We start from the raw sequence: 17,119 nt of genomic DNA on the forward strand, positions 1-17,119 counted from the left end.
ATTTGTCCATGACGGAATCCATATAATCCGTTAAAACACTTAGTTCTATTTAATAAATTTTGTTAGGGCATAGGTTATTGAGATTAAGGTTATGTTTGGTTCTTAAAAAAAATTAAAGATAAGAAAGAAAAATGGTAGGAAGATAATTTTTTCATATTTGATTGTGTTATTAAAAATATTAAAGAAAATCAAATATAATTAAATTTAATAAAAGATTTATATAATATTAAATTATTAATCTTTATTTAAAAAATTTAAATGAGTTTGAAGTCCCATATAAAAATAATATATTGATTTTAAATCAATTTTTTATTAATTGAAACAAATTAATTGAATTTATATGAGGAAGTTAGAGGGGCAGTCCAAAATAAATGCCGTGAAAAATATTAAATGCAAAGTTGGAAGGAAGTGAGGGAAGGTCAAGGTCCCGCAACCAACTCTGCCACCGACTCCATGGTCTCCATGAGAAATGGTGTTATTCAAAACCAAGCCCCTCATCACCTTCCAATTCCAACAATAACCCTTGCTATTTTCTTTAATAGCGACCTTCAACCATGGAGGCTCAAGTCAACCTGCCTTTCTGTTCCCTTTGACCTTCAACCATGGACGCTCAAGTCAACCTGCCTTTCTCCCTACCTCCGGTTAATTTCCACAGCTTTAATTGTGACAGGGTCGGTCCAGCCAACTACTGTAAGGTCATTTCTTTTACGTAATGTGATGCATGCCTGATTTTTTCGTCCATATAAAATCAATTTAAATGTGGTTATTAGAAAGTCTCAAAATTTTATTTGATGTAAAAAATATTAAATAGAATATTTCTAATGTTGATACGTTATTGAAAAAATTAGTATGAATATATTTATAAATATTATAAATTACAAGGAGAAAAAAATTATGAAACAAAGATGAGTGCTAAAAATTATACATGATGTACAAAGATGTGTTAAAAAGTGGAAAATATCTAACAAAGTGATGGCTCGTGGTTGAGAGTATATTATAAGGAGTGGCATGATATCTTACATCGGAGAAGAGAAAATGTTATTAGCACTATATATATATATATATATAAATATGTTTTAAAGTTATAAGGGTTTCATAGGTTTAGAGTAGACAACATTTACATGAGAGGAAGTAAGTCATTTTAAATGGTATTAAAATCAATCATTAACCTCAATGTGAGCCTTTATCTATTCGATCCCTCAAGGGATGTTTATTTATTTGGCCATACAATCCTTATCTTGTGAGACATAACAAAGATGTCATGTTTGCATGATGAATGATTGTGATATCTCATATCATTTAGAAGAAAAAGTTTCTGACATTATACATGTATGAACTTCTAATTATGTGAATGAGTTTTAAAATCATAAAAACCTATTAGGCTAAAAATGGACAATATCTACATGGAAAAGGGTGGGTTGTTGTAAATGGTATCAAAGTTCATCCTTTACCTTAACGTGTGTCTGTGTTTGTTTGGCTTTCATAGGGATGTTTATCTGTTTGACATTACAATCTTGTGAGACACAATAAAGACATTATTAGTGATTGTGATATCACACATTAAATAGGTGAAAAAGTCCATGACATAATGTATGCATAAACTCCTTTTAACGACTCATAGTGGACAATATCTACATGAGAGAGGGTGAGTCATTGTAAATGGTATTAGACCTCATCCCCAACCCTGATATGTGTTTTTGTTTGATAAGAGGTGTTTATTTGTTTAATTTGGTAATCCCAAACATATTAGGGGTGATTGTGATATTCCACATTAGATAGAAAAAAAAGTTTATGATACAATATATGTATGGATTTCATTCAATTTTGTAGATATATTTTAAAGTCATGATGATCACTTGGGTTTAAAACATATAATATTTAAATGGAAGGGAGTGAACTATTACAAATGGTATCAAAGTTGTTTGATTGGGTCTACAAATGATGTCTTTTTGTTTGACCTCACAATTATATGATGAGGATATCGTATTTGCATGAAATGTAGACACGTTTTTAAAGTCACAAGGACATATTAGGCTCAAAGTAATTAATATATAGAGAGTAGGTAGTTTAAAATAATATCAAAATTAATCCTTAACCTTGATATGGACCTTTGACGTTAATATGTCATTGTAATATTTAATTTACTTACAAAATAATAAAAATCATTATAAATATCGTTAGGTCATAATGAGAAAAAGTTATGAAATGATGATAAGTTCGTGAAGATTATATATGATAGATATATTAAAAAGAGTGGGAGAAATCTTGTGAAGTGAGGGTCGAAACAAAGAAATACAAGATGTTTAAGACCTCATAATTATATTTGATTTCTATTATCAACAATATTTTCTATGATAAAATAAAATGATCATCTCTCATTCATAAATATAAAGATGAACCATTGAACAACATTAAAACCTCCATATGCAGAAGTGGTATAAGAGTTTCCATTAACACAACGTTCATAATTATGTTGATTAATTTCGATAGAAGTTCATATGGTAATAAAGAAAATAATGTTCACAATTTGGTAATTTAATCATGATATGTCAATTGTAATCAAATCAAAATTAATCAATTATATCAAGCTTTGAGTAATGGTGGAGCTAGGGAAAGAGTTAAGCAGGGGCAAGATATGAGATATGAACTTCATATTTTTCATATATTAAAAACCCTTCTTGTATAAATTAAAATATAGTTTTTAAACACAACAATATGTTTCGGGTTTTTATATTAAGTGTTTTTTATTTATTTATAAATCATAAATTTTTGAATAAAATTAGTTAAACAGATATAAAAGCTATTTTCAAAATTTTTTTAAAAAAATTTTGAATTCTCAAAAATCGATATAAGTGGGATCATAATAGTTTATAATCAATGAAAATTGAAAACTAAGTAATCTTAAAAGTGATTTGTGCTAAATAACAGTTTTTCATTTGAATAATTAATTTAATTAATTAATTAATAGAATTTTTTAATGAACCAATGGATAATTTAAACAAAAAATCAAAACATAATCCCAAGGCAAATGGAAGAGAGGAGGCAAATTCTATAAGGATTTACACTGATATATGATGTTTTTGGGATCTCTTTTTGTTACAAAATCAAAGACAAATAAATAGAAAGGTGATATTATTCACCTAACGTGCTTAAACTGTCTGCATCACATTCATTCTATAATAAAAGAAGGTGAATTATTTATACTTAGGGCACATGAGGCTGTGTGACAGCATTCTATGGGCTGGCCACATGGGATCATTTATTCATATCGACTACATCTCACAATTTTAATTTGCTGACATGAAGATACTGATCTTAAGGAAGACTTTGTGAGTGAAATGATTCATCCCACTCTAAGCTGTCTAGGAATGTCATTATGGACCACGAGATTGCATAACCATGGTACTAAATTACTCATATAATACGTTACCATATCAATGTACACGTCTATCCAAATGCAAATTTCGGATCCATAACCACTTTATATATATATATTTATGTATTATAATTTTATTATTTGTAGACGACTTCTCGTACATATCCGACAAACAAAAGTGAAAGGAAAGCACTTTAAGGCTATCAACTCGTACCTAATTGCTTTAATAACATGATTTCAAGGTGGTTTATTAATAATATTACTGTATACGGGGATTTTGAGAGCAGATGGGGAGTGGCCAAGGTCATTGAATGTGGTGACCACTGACCAAGATCAAGGAAAGAAATTAACAAATACATTAAAAGTATTATGGCATGGGCCCATGGCCAATAAACTTTTACATCATCCATTATACCTTGTCACTTGGGACTCTTGTGATCTCATGCTTCCCAATCCTATACATTTATTTATTTATTTCATTTGGGCTTGAATGAGGCCAGCCTCGTAGAGATTGGATGTTGAAATCTAAATGGTTTGCCAAAATCATAAAGGAGTGGGCCAGTAATAGAAGTTGGTCCAACTAATAATTGGGCTTAGACAACGGCCTCCCACCAAACAATCCAAAATATCGGTTAAAACACTTGTTCTATTTAGTCTCTTTGGATGCTTTTGTTAATAAATTTAGTTAGGGTGTTAGGTTATTTAGAATATGGGTTATTAAGTAGTGATTGTGATAAGTGTTTATAACATTTTTAATATTTGATAAATAATTTTTTTTAATTATTAAAAGGATTAAAAAATACTTTTCAAAATCATTATAAAAAACATTTTAAGAGTTTGTTTGACAATAATTTTGAGAATCGTTTTTAGTTTTTATGACACTTTGAAAACAATTTTTAGTAATTTTTTTTTAAATGTTAGAAAAGTTAGAAGTGTTTTTCAAAATCATTACCAAATAAAATTTTAGAATTTATTTGATAATGATTTTAAAACACGTTTTTAATCTTTTTAACACTTAAATTTTTTTATCAATAGTCATTTTCAAGTATTAAAAAGATCATAAACACTTCCTAAAATTAGTATTAAACAAACTCATTGATTAAATTTGTACTATTCATCCTAGTTTAAGACTTTGTATATTTTCATATGATTTACATAGTTTAGAAAACTAAATTATGTTTGACTCTTAAAAGATTTTAAGGGAAGAAAGAAAATATTAAGAAAAATATTTTTATCATATTTGATTATATTATTGAAATTTAAAGAAAATTAAATATAATTAAAGTTCATAAGAAACTTATACAATTTTAAATTATTTAGCCTTTATATAAAAAATTAAAATAAATTAAATATGGATTTAGTAACTACTAAGTAAAACTATTACGTATTCTTCATTTCCAATGGATTTAGTTTTTCAATAGTCCTTTCCATGCAAATCATATGTCATATCTGTGATTGAATGTTTTTTTATTTATTGATTAATTATATCTATGAAAAATAAGAATTAAAAGTCAATTTGGTTGTGCGATTAAATCATTGTTTTAAAAAAATTCAAAAATTGTTATTCTTTATTTTCAAATTTTAAAAATAAAGTGAAATGGAAAATAATTTTACAAAACAAGTAGAAAACAATTATTATTTATTTTTAATAAAAAAATTACTTAATATCTTTATGTTTCTAATATATACTAAAATAGTATATTCTTTTATAAAAAAAATAATAATTTATGATTTTATTGTAATATTAATATTCATATTTTATAGAAATTTATTTATTTTTAAATTTATCTGTAATTATAAATCTATTTTCATTTTTAATAAGACTTGAATTAAATTTAACTAATATTATATAAATTCAACATTTTTATCAAAATAAAAAAAATTAAAAACAACTTATTTAAACAAGTATTTTTATTTTTATTTTTAAAAACAACGTATCAAAAACTTTTATATTTATAAAATACTAAAAAACGGTTTTATTTATTTATTTATTAACTTAACACAGTTTTTTTAAGCAAGCATAAAAAAATACCAAATAGATCGTAAAATTTTGAATTAATATTTAAAGAATTCACCCCTCTAAGTATTTCCATGATATAAGAAGTTAAACTTTCAATTTTAATAGATTAAAATCATATTAATAGCTTATTCATTTCAATTTAAACATGATTCGATCAAACTCATTTATTAAATAAATAGGGTACAACTGTTATTCGACCAAATCGTCTCTTTGCCGATTAAAATCTTAGTCAATCAATGCACGTCATACGATTTTTGGAATGGAACATTGGCGCATAGGCGAACCACCGAGTCATGGTGACTTTTGAGAGTTTTGGGTCAAAATGATTTATTTATTTATTTTTTTAATTGTAATATCTAATCACTTTTTCAAACTTATATTCAAATTGGCCTATTTAGTGTCACGTAAGCATCATGTCATTAAAAAAATATATATTTTTCGTCATTTTAATTAAATTCGAGATAAATATAAACTTGTCATAATACAAATAAATTAATATATTAAAAAACAACAAATTAAATATCTAAAATTAATAAATTATACAATTTTATATATTATTTATATGTTATATAAGTTTATTAATTTATTAATAAATAAAATATTCATTTATAATATTTTTTATTTGCAATTTATCTTTGTTGAAGTAATACTAGATTTTTAAGTTTAAATATAAATAATTTATTATTTAAGTATATTTTTTAAATTTCAATCATAAATTATAATTTAATAATTTTTAATTTAAAAAAAAATAACTAAAGTCTCAGTTGACAACTGCGATTTTAGTTAAAAAATAAAGTTACAGTTGCCAATTGAAGTTTTAGTTTAAAAATGAAGTCTTAATTGCTAATTGTGGTTTTAATTGTAAAATAAAGTCTTAATTGCTAACTGTGACTTTAATTAAAATGACAAAAAAAATATTTTTTAATGATTTGTCGCTTATGTGGCACCAAAGAGACCAATTTGAACATAAGTTTCAAAACGTGGTTAAATATTATAATTTTTTTTTTTAAATGAGTCATTTTAACCCACAACTCGACTTTTGGGCACGAACCCTACTCCATGTTGGAACAAAGTCGGCCCCATACCTTTGGGGCAACTTTGTCCTTACGTATAAAAGAGCACACAATACATTTAACCCACTTCAAAAAATATCCTAATATCCCATACAATATATATATATATATATATATATATATATATATATATATATATATATATATATATATATATATATTTATAATATTTTGTAAACTAATAAAATTTGAATATTTGTAATATTATTTATGAGAATATTTGTCGATATTTTCATGAAATCCTACTTACCATATTTTCATAATAGGAAGAAGCTTTCAAACAGCGGTCTTGTTACTGGGCAATAGTAATACTTTGGGCTACATAGCCCAAGGAGATTCTATTGGGTCTGATACGGATATGGACCGGCCCAAACCTCATATGTGCCTCAGTTTTGGTAAAAAAGGGCCTCGTTGCAGTCTGCTGCCACAAATTCTCGGGGCCTTTTTGCAGTAATTTTTTAAAACATATATATGTATATTAAAAAAAAAAAACCGTCTCTTTCATTAACATAGATAGAGAAATTAAATATAGTCATGTTAACATCTATATACTCATCCTATGCATTTCTTTATTTATTTTTGACTAAACTATTAAGAGTAAAAGGGTAGAATTTGAAATTTAGGTAAGTTTAACAGTCCAATGATTTAATAATTAAAAATAGCTAATAGAGATTGCTGGAGCTCAAGACTCATTCATGAATTATGACTGTTGGATTATAGGACGTTTTGAAGAGGTCTAAACTTAATCCTATGTCCTGCTTTGGGACAAATCAAATTACCTTAGCTGAGTCAAAATATATATATTATATTTAGTACCCTTTAGTTCAAAAATAAAAGTCGTATTCTCAAAATATGGTCGGAGTACAGAATTGAGAGTCATTTTAACCTAAATTTAAGAAAATAAAAAAATTATGTGGCTCTGAGGTGGCATAGAATGGGTAGTTTGATACTAAATTTGGGAAGGTCAGTTTGGCACTTTGGCCCCAACTCCACGAATTTATCCAATGGGATCCATTAAACCATGAATTGGCTGGAATGAAAGTAACAAGTCATAGGACGCGTGGCAACGATGAAAACAGGTGGTTATTGGTTGCTCTGGGAACCTAAGCCGAAAAGCCCACCCTCCCACAGCGCGTCTTCTTCCTGTCCTACTCCCTGACCGCGTTCACGCGTCGCCCTCCTTCTCCGCTTCCTCTTCTTCGTTTACTCATAAAAACTCCTAAACTTCACCCTCTCTCTCACAGCTTCATTTCCATTTCTCCTTTATGAATTAAATTCCGGAGTAGCTAGCGCGCAGTGGAGCTGATGAAGTGGTTGCCATGGCCGTCAACCTCCGCAAGCAGGAACTTCCAAGTGAAGGTCCATGGATTCAAGCTCCAAGGATTCAATTTACAGGATACAGAATCTTCACAAGACAAATTTATGGTACTTGAGATGAAGCTCAAACGCCCTTGCAATTCCGGACTCTTCTCATTTCATCGAAAATACCAAAAATTTAGCAGCCAAGTTTTCTTGACAAGAGCCGAATCCATTGAATGGCACCAGGAGTTCGATGCTGTCTGCAGCCTCTCTGTCTCCCAAAAGGATCATTCCCTTCGACCGCGCCACGTTTCCTTTAGTATTTTACATGTAAGTTATTTTTTTCCTTCTCTCCATTTTAAGGCAGCATTGGTGCCCTGTTAATACCTAGTTTTTAGTCGAGTTCATGACGAATTCGGGGGAAATACAGGGAGAGGGCCGAGAATTGAAGGCAAAGTCAGTGGTTTTGGGGAAGGTTTCGCTGAATTTAGCGGAATTGGCATCAAAGATGGAGACGGATATTCAAACAAAGCTTCCGATTTCTTTGCAGGTCGCCGGAGTTGCCATGGAAGCTACGCTTTCGGTAAGTTTTGAATTACATTTTTTACCTCTTTAGCGCCTGTTGTTTTTCCGCGATGTTATGAAATATTCTTCTGGGAAAAAGCGTGGGTGGGAGACGTAATTGGAGAGTGTTGGTCACGCTTTTGATCGTGTGGGTGGAGTCTGTTAATTAAGTCCTTCGTTTCTTAGGTGTAATACGACATGGGCATAAATTCGCACGAAGGCTTTTGTTTGTCCGATTCGCAGTAATGGAATTTAAGAAATTTCTTTTAGGTTATTAATGATAGGCAACATCTTTGAAAACTACGTATTTTGCATAAATTTTATGTAGAGCATATAGTCCAAGAAGAAAAGTAATTGGAGAATATACATATTTTTTTGTTTTTAAACTAATGGTATTTTTTTTTTATTAAAACCGAAAATAATAATTAGAGATATATAAATCATACGTATCAAATTATATTATGTTTGATCAACTTTATAAGATACAATAAAAAAATATATATCTAAAATATCATATATAGTTAGGATATGATTTTAATTTATTTTAATATTTAAAATAAAATTTATATAATATCTTAATATTTTTTATTTAAAAAATATAAAATTCCCTTTACATTTAATAATATTCATAATTAAACTTTATAAATAGTTATTCAATAATAAATTTTGTATATGTTATTACTTATTTTAAAATATATTTTAGTTTTTTTAACCACAAATTTTATAATAAAAATTATATATATATATATAATATCCTGTATAAAAAAAATACCGTGAATAATATATTTCATTATTTTTTAATATAAAATAAAATAATTAATAGAATAACTTATCATATTCATTATTGATCAAACAATGTTATATCTAATTAATTAATATAATTTAAGTATTATAGTTTGGTAAGATAAGAAAAAGAAATTATACAAATTCCAATTTATCATTATTAAATGAAAAAAAGAAAAAAAGAAAAGAGAATAAGTTATATTCAACTCTAGTTAGAACTCTTAAGTTTAGACGAATTCATCGTTTTAGGGATTGACCTTGTCATGTCTCTCCCTCATCTCTGTATTTTAAAATTATATTTGTAGATATTGATGTAGAATTTTAAATTTAATGTAGGTATCTGTGAGCTTCATGGAGCTCAGAAATGATCAAGACTCGACCCAACTCGGTCAAAACCCGACCAAGTCAGACCATGGAGACAGGTTCTCAAGAAGACTGGAAGGCCTGAACCCCAATGCGAATAACCAAAAGATGAATCAAGAGGTGAGTACGGATTATTCGGACGAGTCGGCCCTATTTGACTCGGACTATCGTAGCATGGAATCGAGCTCTTCGACTGAGTCGGGATCGTCTCCGAGTTCTGATACTCAGTCGGACCCGGTCCGGATGACTGGGTCGTGGAAGAGGAGGCGGTTGAGTTTTACACCGGCGAGAACGAAAGTAGACCCGTTGATAAAGAATACTAGAGTAGTCAAGGATGCGAACGAGACGAACAGCGGTTCAACAAGGGTACGCACTGTCGCTTCGATAAAATACCTAAAATAACCCTATGTTTTTAATAAGTTACGAAACTGTCCATTTGGACCAACAACCAATCAGCAAGAGAATGGGCCGTAGTCACAATCTGTGGTTTACTTGGTTGACGCGTGTGACTGACCGTGTCAGGATTAGTTGACTTTCTTGACCAGTTTGCCCTTTCAGGCTCATTCATCTTTGACTTCGAATTTGAAAACATCCCCACCCAAAGTCTCACGTTTTACATGACTCGCCGAGTAGACTCCGTTTCATTTTGCTTCTGATTATTAAATCGAATACGTTAACAAATCAACATCAAACACTCTAGTAAGAAAAACTGATGGAAAGGGAAATTTATAGGTAGAATTCGTAGTTAATGCTCTGCCCCATATATTTTTTTTTTTTGCAGAAAACAGATTCTGAGAAGCCAACTTTTCAATCAGATTCTCAGTACCCAAAATGCAATACAGGCAGCTGGGAAGTGAAGGAAGTGGAGAGTCGAGATGGGCAAGCCAAGGTCAAAGCCAGCGTCTTCTTTGCTTCCTTCGACCAATGCAGTGTGCAAGCAGCAGGACAGAGCGCCTGCACCGCTTTAGTTGCGGTTGTCGCCCATTGGCTTCATTCCAACCAATACGTCCTGCCAACAAGGTCCCAGTTCGACAAGCTCTTAACACAGGGTTCTTCAGAGTGGCGGAAGCTTTGTAATAACCACATCTACCAGGGCTGCTTCCCTGACAAGCATTTTGATCTTGAAACAGTTCTACAGGCCGATCTTCGGCCTCTATCCGTCTTGCGTGATAAATCTTTGGTCGGGTTTTTTAGCCCAGAAAAGTTTGTGTCCTTGGAGGGAAACATGTCATTTGAAGATATATGGAATGAGATCAATGGCCAGAATGAAGATCAGAAACCAAGAGTTTATATAGTCAGTTGGAATGATCATTTTTTCGTTTTGAAGGTGGAAGCCCAGGCTTGTTACATCATTGACTCATTGGGGAAGCGCTTGTTTGAAGGGTGCAACCAGGCATATATACTCAGGTTTGATGACTCTGCTGTAATGTATGGGAAAGCAAAGAAAGATGGTGCGATTAACAATGAGAAAGGAGAGATAATTTGTAGGGGTAAAGAGTGCTGTAAGGAGTTCATTAAAAGGTTTCTTGCAGCTATACCAGTTGGGGAGCTTGAGGTGGAACAGAAGAAAGGGACAGTTTCACTTGTCACTCTATATAGGCGACTGCAGATCGACTTCCACTTTACTTCATCTTCACCTTCATCGTCCCTTTCTCCTTCTATTCCTGCTACCTCTTCTACTTCCTCACTCTCCTCAAAAAGGAGGAGTGAGTACATTTAGCTATGGAGGCTAGGCAGCCTAATTGTATATTTTTGGAGTGTAATTTTTATTTTTATTTTTTTACGCTCTTGAGATCACACAAAGGTTCAAATGAAAATGAAAGAAAAGTTCCTGTGCTCGTCACAAGATGGTTTTGGCACGCTTCAAATCTGACACTGTTTACTAATTTCTTCCAATTTCCTCCTATTCAGATGCTGTACACAATCAAAGATGTTGCCTGGAATTTTCAAGGTACACGGTGAAGCCGTGAAGGAGACGAGGGTGTGGAACAAAGGCGGAAATTTGATGAAAAATCTCGACTTTTTAATTTTCAAATTTTTTTATAAACACAAAAGCAATCTTCTGCTCTTGTTATGACTACACTCCAAACAATAGAACATATAATTAAGATAAAAAACTTGTTAGTTAGTAGATAAGCGAGTCTTACATGACAATGATAGATTCAAGGAAGTTTGTCTTGTACTCTTCTCGAATCTTTGAATGAAAAGAAAATTTTCAAGTCATTTTCTTTGAATGAGACCATTAAGCTAAGATTTTTGTGGTTATACATTGACAACTAGGAATGTATTTTCCACATGAATTCCTTGCTTGCATTATTGAACCCATAAACCCAATACACTATACACCCAATTGTACTCTTCTTGTAGATTTTAAAATCATACATATGATATTAGTAAATCAAAACGCACCCGAACCCATTAATCCTTCCTAACAAAACTAGTCAAGTATTAACACTTCATAACAATCATCTAACATAATCATCTAGTCAACGATCAACGATCCCTATTCAACACGACAAGTGCCAATGCGTGAATTGTAAGCTCAATTCATCAAGCCACATTAAATAATAAAGCAACTATTAAATTGTAAGCTCAACTAGTCAAACCACATTAAATAAGAAAGCGCAACTATGTTTTTATTTTTTATTTTATTTTTTTATAACCGAGAACCTTCCATGGTCAAGCCCATAGGACTCCTCCATGGGACCTAAATCTCGGGTGTTGATCGCCTTGCAACAATCAGCACCAAGTAAATTCAAAGTATCATTAGTGGTAAGATTCAAACCCAGAACCATGTGAATAAAGCCACACTAAAACAACTATATTTTGCAATAAACCAAAATGGATTATCTACTTTCTTTTGTAATTATGAACTAATTTTTCAAATTTGGAAGGAATCGATGACCATGAAGTCCTCCGTACAAGCTCATGCATTAAAATAGATACATCTTATCCAAGATATACACTGAAATTCAAAATAAATAGTTTATTTCGGGGAATACAATCCCAATACATGGAACTATCATTTTCAGAGGAACACCTTTAAGATTTGCATCCTCTTCTGCTTATGCGCAAGACAAAGAAATAAAGCTTCTCCTGCCAAAATAAACATGGGTGGCAGATAGAGAGGATTGCCTTTGCCCGAACTCATATGCTTCTCTTTTAGGGACCCTTTATTGAAATGGAAATGGAATAAGTGTGGGGTCAAAAGCAGCATGTTGCTCTGCCTCGCAGTAGCCAGAAGCATGTTGGCCGCTTTCTCTACTAAAAACCCTCTTATGAAAAAGAGAAAAGTCATCATCTTAAGCCTTGACTAAAAAACAATATTATTCCTGTAAACCTTTGATAAACACCTCTTTCCAAGCCAGAGAATTTCCTTCTTTATAGATTCAGCACCTTTCATTGCTTTGGACTTAACTACCCTCCTCAAACCAAAACTGACATGGTTCAAACCCTTGAACCTCCTCCAGCCAGAGGCCCATATTGCCATTCTATGATAAATCCTCGGTTATGGCTGATGACATCCACAGCCTCTACAAACATTGTCCACCACTAATAAAATCAAAAAGCTCTATCCAGTATTGGGTTAATCATTTGTTCCACTTTCTCAATTAGATCAAGTAGAATGGGGGTCCACAGACCCCAGGCCGATTGACATAAGATAACAGTTAGAAGTGGGTAATGGGTAAAGGGATGCCTCCTTGCCCCCCATTCCACACAAGCAAAAAAGCACAATCCAATTGATCATTAATCATTTCCTCCCCACTTCTTAATTAGAACAATCAAACTGGGCTCCACTGATCCTCCCATGTCCATTGACACAAAATTATTTCTTTTAACAGCCAAGTTTAAGGATAGGTAAAGAAAGTACATCTGTTGCCTTCCTTTCCACATAAAGGATAGATTCCATACCATAAATAATATCCCAAGCACTGCCTGGAAGAGACTAATGAACCTCACTCCCAAATCATTTGAAAAGATCGACAACTCATACAACCCAACCTTTAAACTACAAATCTACAAGAACTAACTGCCCTAAAGTTCAAGGTTACTCACACAAACATGTCTGCTAGACTATTTCACAGGGTACTTAATATTATACCTGTAAAGAATACCCCAGACCGTATTTGAAACTAGATCAGTGTGATTGCAAATTGTCAAGGCATACCTGAAGGACAAACAATTTCAAACAAACAGCTGAATAGGCTGTTCAAGGGTATGTACCCCGTTAAAGGTGAGATTGACTTCAAATACTACTTTAGTTCCTACATTCCTCATACTGGTATGGCATCTTCCACTCAAGCTGTGGAATTCACTTCTCATAAAACTCAGATGTTCCAGCCTTCCTCTTCTCTTATTTCCAAACTACCATTCTGGGCATGCATTTGCCTTTCAAGTTTAAGCAGCATTGCTTCCATCTTGGAGTCTGACCCACACAGCTGGAGCTACTACTACCACCACTATTATCATTACTACACTCATTAACCTCTCTTTATGCCGAAGGAAACCCCAATTGATCTGCCTCCCTTCATCTACTTGTCAGTATTTCCTTTTATTTTCACATGACCCACAAAGGCACTTCAATTTATTCAGCCTTTTCTATTTGTTTAAATTTATTTATTCACCCAAATTTTAATCAAGCAGATACTACTGACGAGTATAACATCTTTTTTATAGGCAGCATCATAAGGACTTAAGTTCCACAGGTAGCATTTAGTTAAATATAACATTTCTTTATACATTGTAGATCAAACTGTTCGGTTCCTAGATGGTCAGCAATCACATCATCTAATTTAAATTGAGTCTCTATTTACATTTCCCATATTTGCAACATTGCAACAAGCAACTCATCACTACATGAATAGAACTGTCAAGTACAACAAAAGCCTCTCCAATACATATTTGCTGAGCCATTTCAAATTTTTGGAGAAACATACTAAAGCAAAAGTTAGTTTACGAACCTGCATTTCTCATTCTTCCAGGAAGGTAGTTATATGGAAGCTTTGGCTGGCAACAAAATTGGCGATCCTCCAATGGGTAACTAATAACTGCCTTCCGCTTTCTCATTGTTGCTTCCATATTCAAATTCTCACCCTCAGAACTCCTTTTACTCAAGCAGGAGTCTAATGGGTCATCAGTATTGCCCCTGGGGAAGAAAGGGAACTGTTTATCCACTTGTGGTGACAGATCACTGAACTTGCTCCCTTCCCGGGAACAACTGGAACCAACATCCTCAAACTCTTGGGGCCAACTGTTTTCTACACTTACACAGGGAATTGAGAGAGGGCCCAACCGCAATGACAGATCACAGTCAATCTTGGGAGAGTTCTCAGTAACATGACCAAAATCCGTCTGACTGGGCTTCTTTGTAGGATCTATAGCATAAGAGAAAAGGTTTTGTATGGTACCCATCCCTGCAGGCTCCATAGGGTTAGACTTTGGATGGGATTGAACACCAAAACCACACTGGGATTCTTCACATTGAAGCTGGTTTCCATCATACACGGGATAAACTGCACATAAGTTCGAAGCAGGATAAACTTCCATTTGTAAGCACTTATTACCAGATGGAGGACAGTTCTCAGAGGAAAAGAGGAATTTGCTAGTGGGGCAATCATTGTTGTGGAAAGCAGTGCTGTGAGGTTCCAAACCAGGCTGGATCACACTCATGGATGAGGGTTTTATAAAGGTTGCGTAACGAGACATAACCTGCGAAATGGTTGTATGATTCCCCTGAGGGGAATTCTCTAAAATGCTGGGGGAAATACTGATGGGTTCTTGAGTGCTGGGAGTGAGGTAACATCTCGGATTATTATTTCGCTGGCTCCTCGATGCCCTTCTCTGTGGGCAACCCAAATTTAGAGAGGCTGCACAAAGACAAGGTAGCTGCATTTTAGACTATTTCTAAATTTTCAAACAGAGACTAGACTCATACATATGATCTGTTTGCTTGCCATGAAATGGTGGAGAAAAGGAAAGAAAAACTTGGCAACCTGGCAACTTACAACAGCCATTTCAACCCCATACTGTCATAAGATTCAAAGTGTTCAATCATTTTCCTCCAAAATCACCAATAAATCATGCCCATCATAAACTGGTTTTCTTTGTAATTGAAATCAAACATTCAAGCATGACCCAATATTTTTCCAAACTGACAAAACCCAACTGCAGGAACATGTAATTGTACAAAATAACAAGGACTTTTAAGCAGAAAAGAACAAATACGTATGGCTACCTTCAATACAAGGCTGAAGAAACTCTCCAGTTTCAGTACTCTCATCTCTTCGAATTATAGTGTTAATGGCATCGTTTGCCCGGTCCCAAAGAGTCTTAAGATCCATGTATTCAGCCTACGCAAGCAAAAATATGTTAAACCTCCGTTCGGTCGCCGAGAAAATGTAGTAAAGGATCTTTTACAGAGTTGGGACCAAAGAAATCATAGTACAAAGAAGTGAAGCTCTTTCATTTTTAAGATAAACAGAAGCCATAAAGCCAAAAAATTGTTTTCTTTCTTTTCCTCACATTTTCTAGGCAATCAAAAGGAGAGGTAACTAGGTCAGCAAAGAAAAAAAGAACTACCTCAGAGTTGGCTTTGGAGTACATAATTTCTTCAGCTTTCAAAACAACAATAGGGAGCTTCTCTTGCCATTCCTTGTTCTTTTTTGTTGCAGAGCTATGAATCTCATTGACAACCCTAATCACAGAGCACAAGCACAACATAAGGAGGAGAGAGAGAAACCCATCTCAGATATTCATTTCTTCAGCCTTGACATCCATGAATGCCAACAGAGAAAACTTCTGGGCTTTCAAGAGAGAGAGAGAGAGGAAGAAGAATAGAAAAAACCTGAAAATTTCTTGAATGAGAGAGCCCCTGATGGGTTGATGCCTATCACTGTGCCAAGCTCTCCTCACACACTCATAAGGCCTTGGGCCTGGCCTAGGCATCCTGAATAATACAAAGAAGAAGGCAAGAGAAGAGAAGAAGAGTCCCCTGTTTTTTTGAGAGACAGATAGAGAGAGGGAGAGAGGATTTCAATTTGTAGAAAGAGAAAGCAAAGCAGAAGCACCCCACCCACTCCACAGTTAAGAAGACAGGGGGGCGGTGTCTGGTGGAGTCTGCCCCCCCTTTTTGCTTTTCCAATTAGTGAGTCAGGGTTGAAGAAGGGTGAGCAGCAAAATGCAGAGCAGTAGCAAAGATTTAAGCAGGCAATGAAATGACAGAGAGAGAAAGAAAGAGGCAGGCTTTTTCTCCTTTTCTGATATATTTTAAAAACTTTCGTTTGGGTTTTCTTTTTCTCCCTCTCCTCTCCTCTCCTGTCATTCACTCAATTATTCAAAGAGTTTATTGATGAGTTTGGTGTGTCCCCCACTCATCCACATGCCTGCTTCCCCAAGGCCCAAGACTCTCTCTCCCCCCCTCCCCCTCCCCAGTCCCCCTCACCCTCACTCTTCATTCATACAAGACATTAAGAAGTGGGCATTGGGGCAGAGTTTTTGTTGATATTTGTCACTGTCGGTGGCATCTAGGCAACCCCAACCTCTCCTGTTTTCTTTTTCCTTCACAAAAACTAATTTCATAAAACCCCAAAAAAGAAAAATAGAAAAAAAAAAAAAAAACCCTGTAGAAAGAAAATACATAAC

General features: G+C 33.3%; 2 protein-coding genes across 2 annotated transcripts; one reads left to right on the plus strand and one right to left on the minus strand.

Moving 5' to 3' along the window:
• The first annotated feature begins 7,655 nt into the window (after window positions 1–7,655).
• Window positions 7,656–11,348, plus strand: LOC117912100. Its single transcript, XM_034826566.1, has 4 exons — window positions 7,656–8,098; window positions 8,199–8,351; window positions 9,452–9,844; window positions 10,260–11,348. Exons 1-4 carry the CDS (start codon window positions 7,775–7,777, stop codon window positions 11,196–11,198), a joined length of 1,809 nt encoding a protein of 602 aa, XP_034682457.1. The 5' UTR covers window positions 7,656–7,774; the 3' UTR covers window positions 11,199–11,348.
• Window positions 11,349–14,166: 2,818 nt separating this feature from the next.
• Window positions 14,167–16,805, minus strand: LOC117913635. The gene is made up of 4 exons (XM_034828660.1): window positions 16,323–16,805; window positions 16,058–16,172; window positions 15,714–15,828; window positions 14,167–15,345 (listed from the first exon to the last, which is right to left on the minus strand). Exons 1-4 carry the CDS (start codon window positions 16,421–16,423, stop codon window positions 14,432–14,434), a joined length of 1,245 nt encoding a protein of 414 aa, XP_034684551.1. The 5' UTR covers window positions 16,424–16,805; the 3' UTR covers window positions 14,167–14,431.
• Window positions 16,806–17,119: the final 314 nt, after the last annotated feature.

This window comes from Vitis riparia, chromosome 4 (genome assembly GCF_004353265.1).
Source record: "Vitis riparia cultivar Riparia Gloire de Montpellier isolate 1030 chromosome 4, EGFV_Vit.rip_1.0, whole genome shotgun sequence".
Lineage (NCBI taxonomy): Eukaryota > Viridiplantae > Streptophyta > Magnoliopsida > Vitales > Vitaceae > Vitis > Vitis riparia.

Bases quoted from the DNA above. Each gene is read 5' to 3' on its own strand.
- LOC117912100 (XM_034826566.1), top strand. From the start codon at position 7,775: ATGAAGTGGTTGCCATGGCCGTCAACCTCCGCAAGCAGGAACTTCCAA. The intron at 8,099-8,198 runs GTAAGTTATTTT...GGGGAAATACAG, and splicing joins TTTCCTTTAGTATTTTACAT to GGAGAGGGCCGAGAATTGAA. The intron at 9,845-10,259 runs GTACGCACTGTC...TTTTTTTTGCAG, and splicing joins CGAACAGCGGTTCAACAAGG to AAAACAGATTCTGAGAAGCC.
- LOC117913635 (XM_034828660.1), bottom strand. From the start codon at position 16,423: ATGCCTAGGCCAGGCCCAAGGCCTTATGAGTGTGTGAGGAGAGCTTGG. The intron at 16,173-16,322 runs GTTTTTTCTATT...CTCTGTGATTAG, and splicing joins CTCATTCAAGAAATTTTCAG to GGTTGTCAATGAGATTCATA. The intron at 15,346-15,713 runs GTAGCCATACGT...GTCTTTGTGCAG, and splicing joins TCTTCAGCCTTGTATTGAAG to CCTCTCTAAATTTGGGTTGC.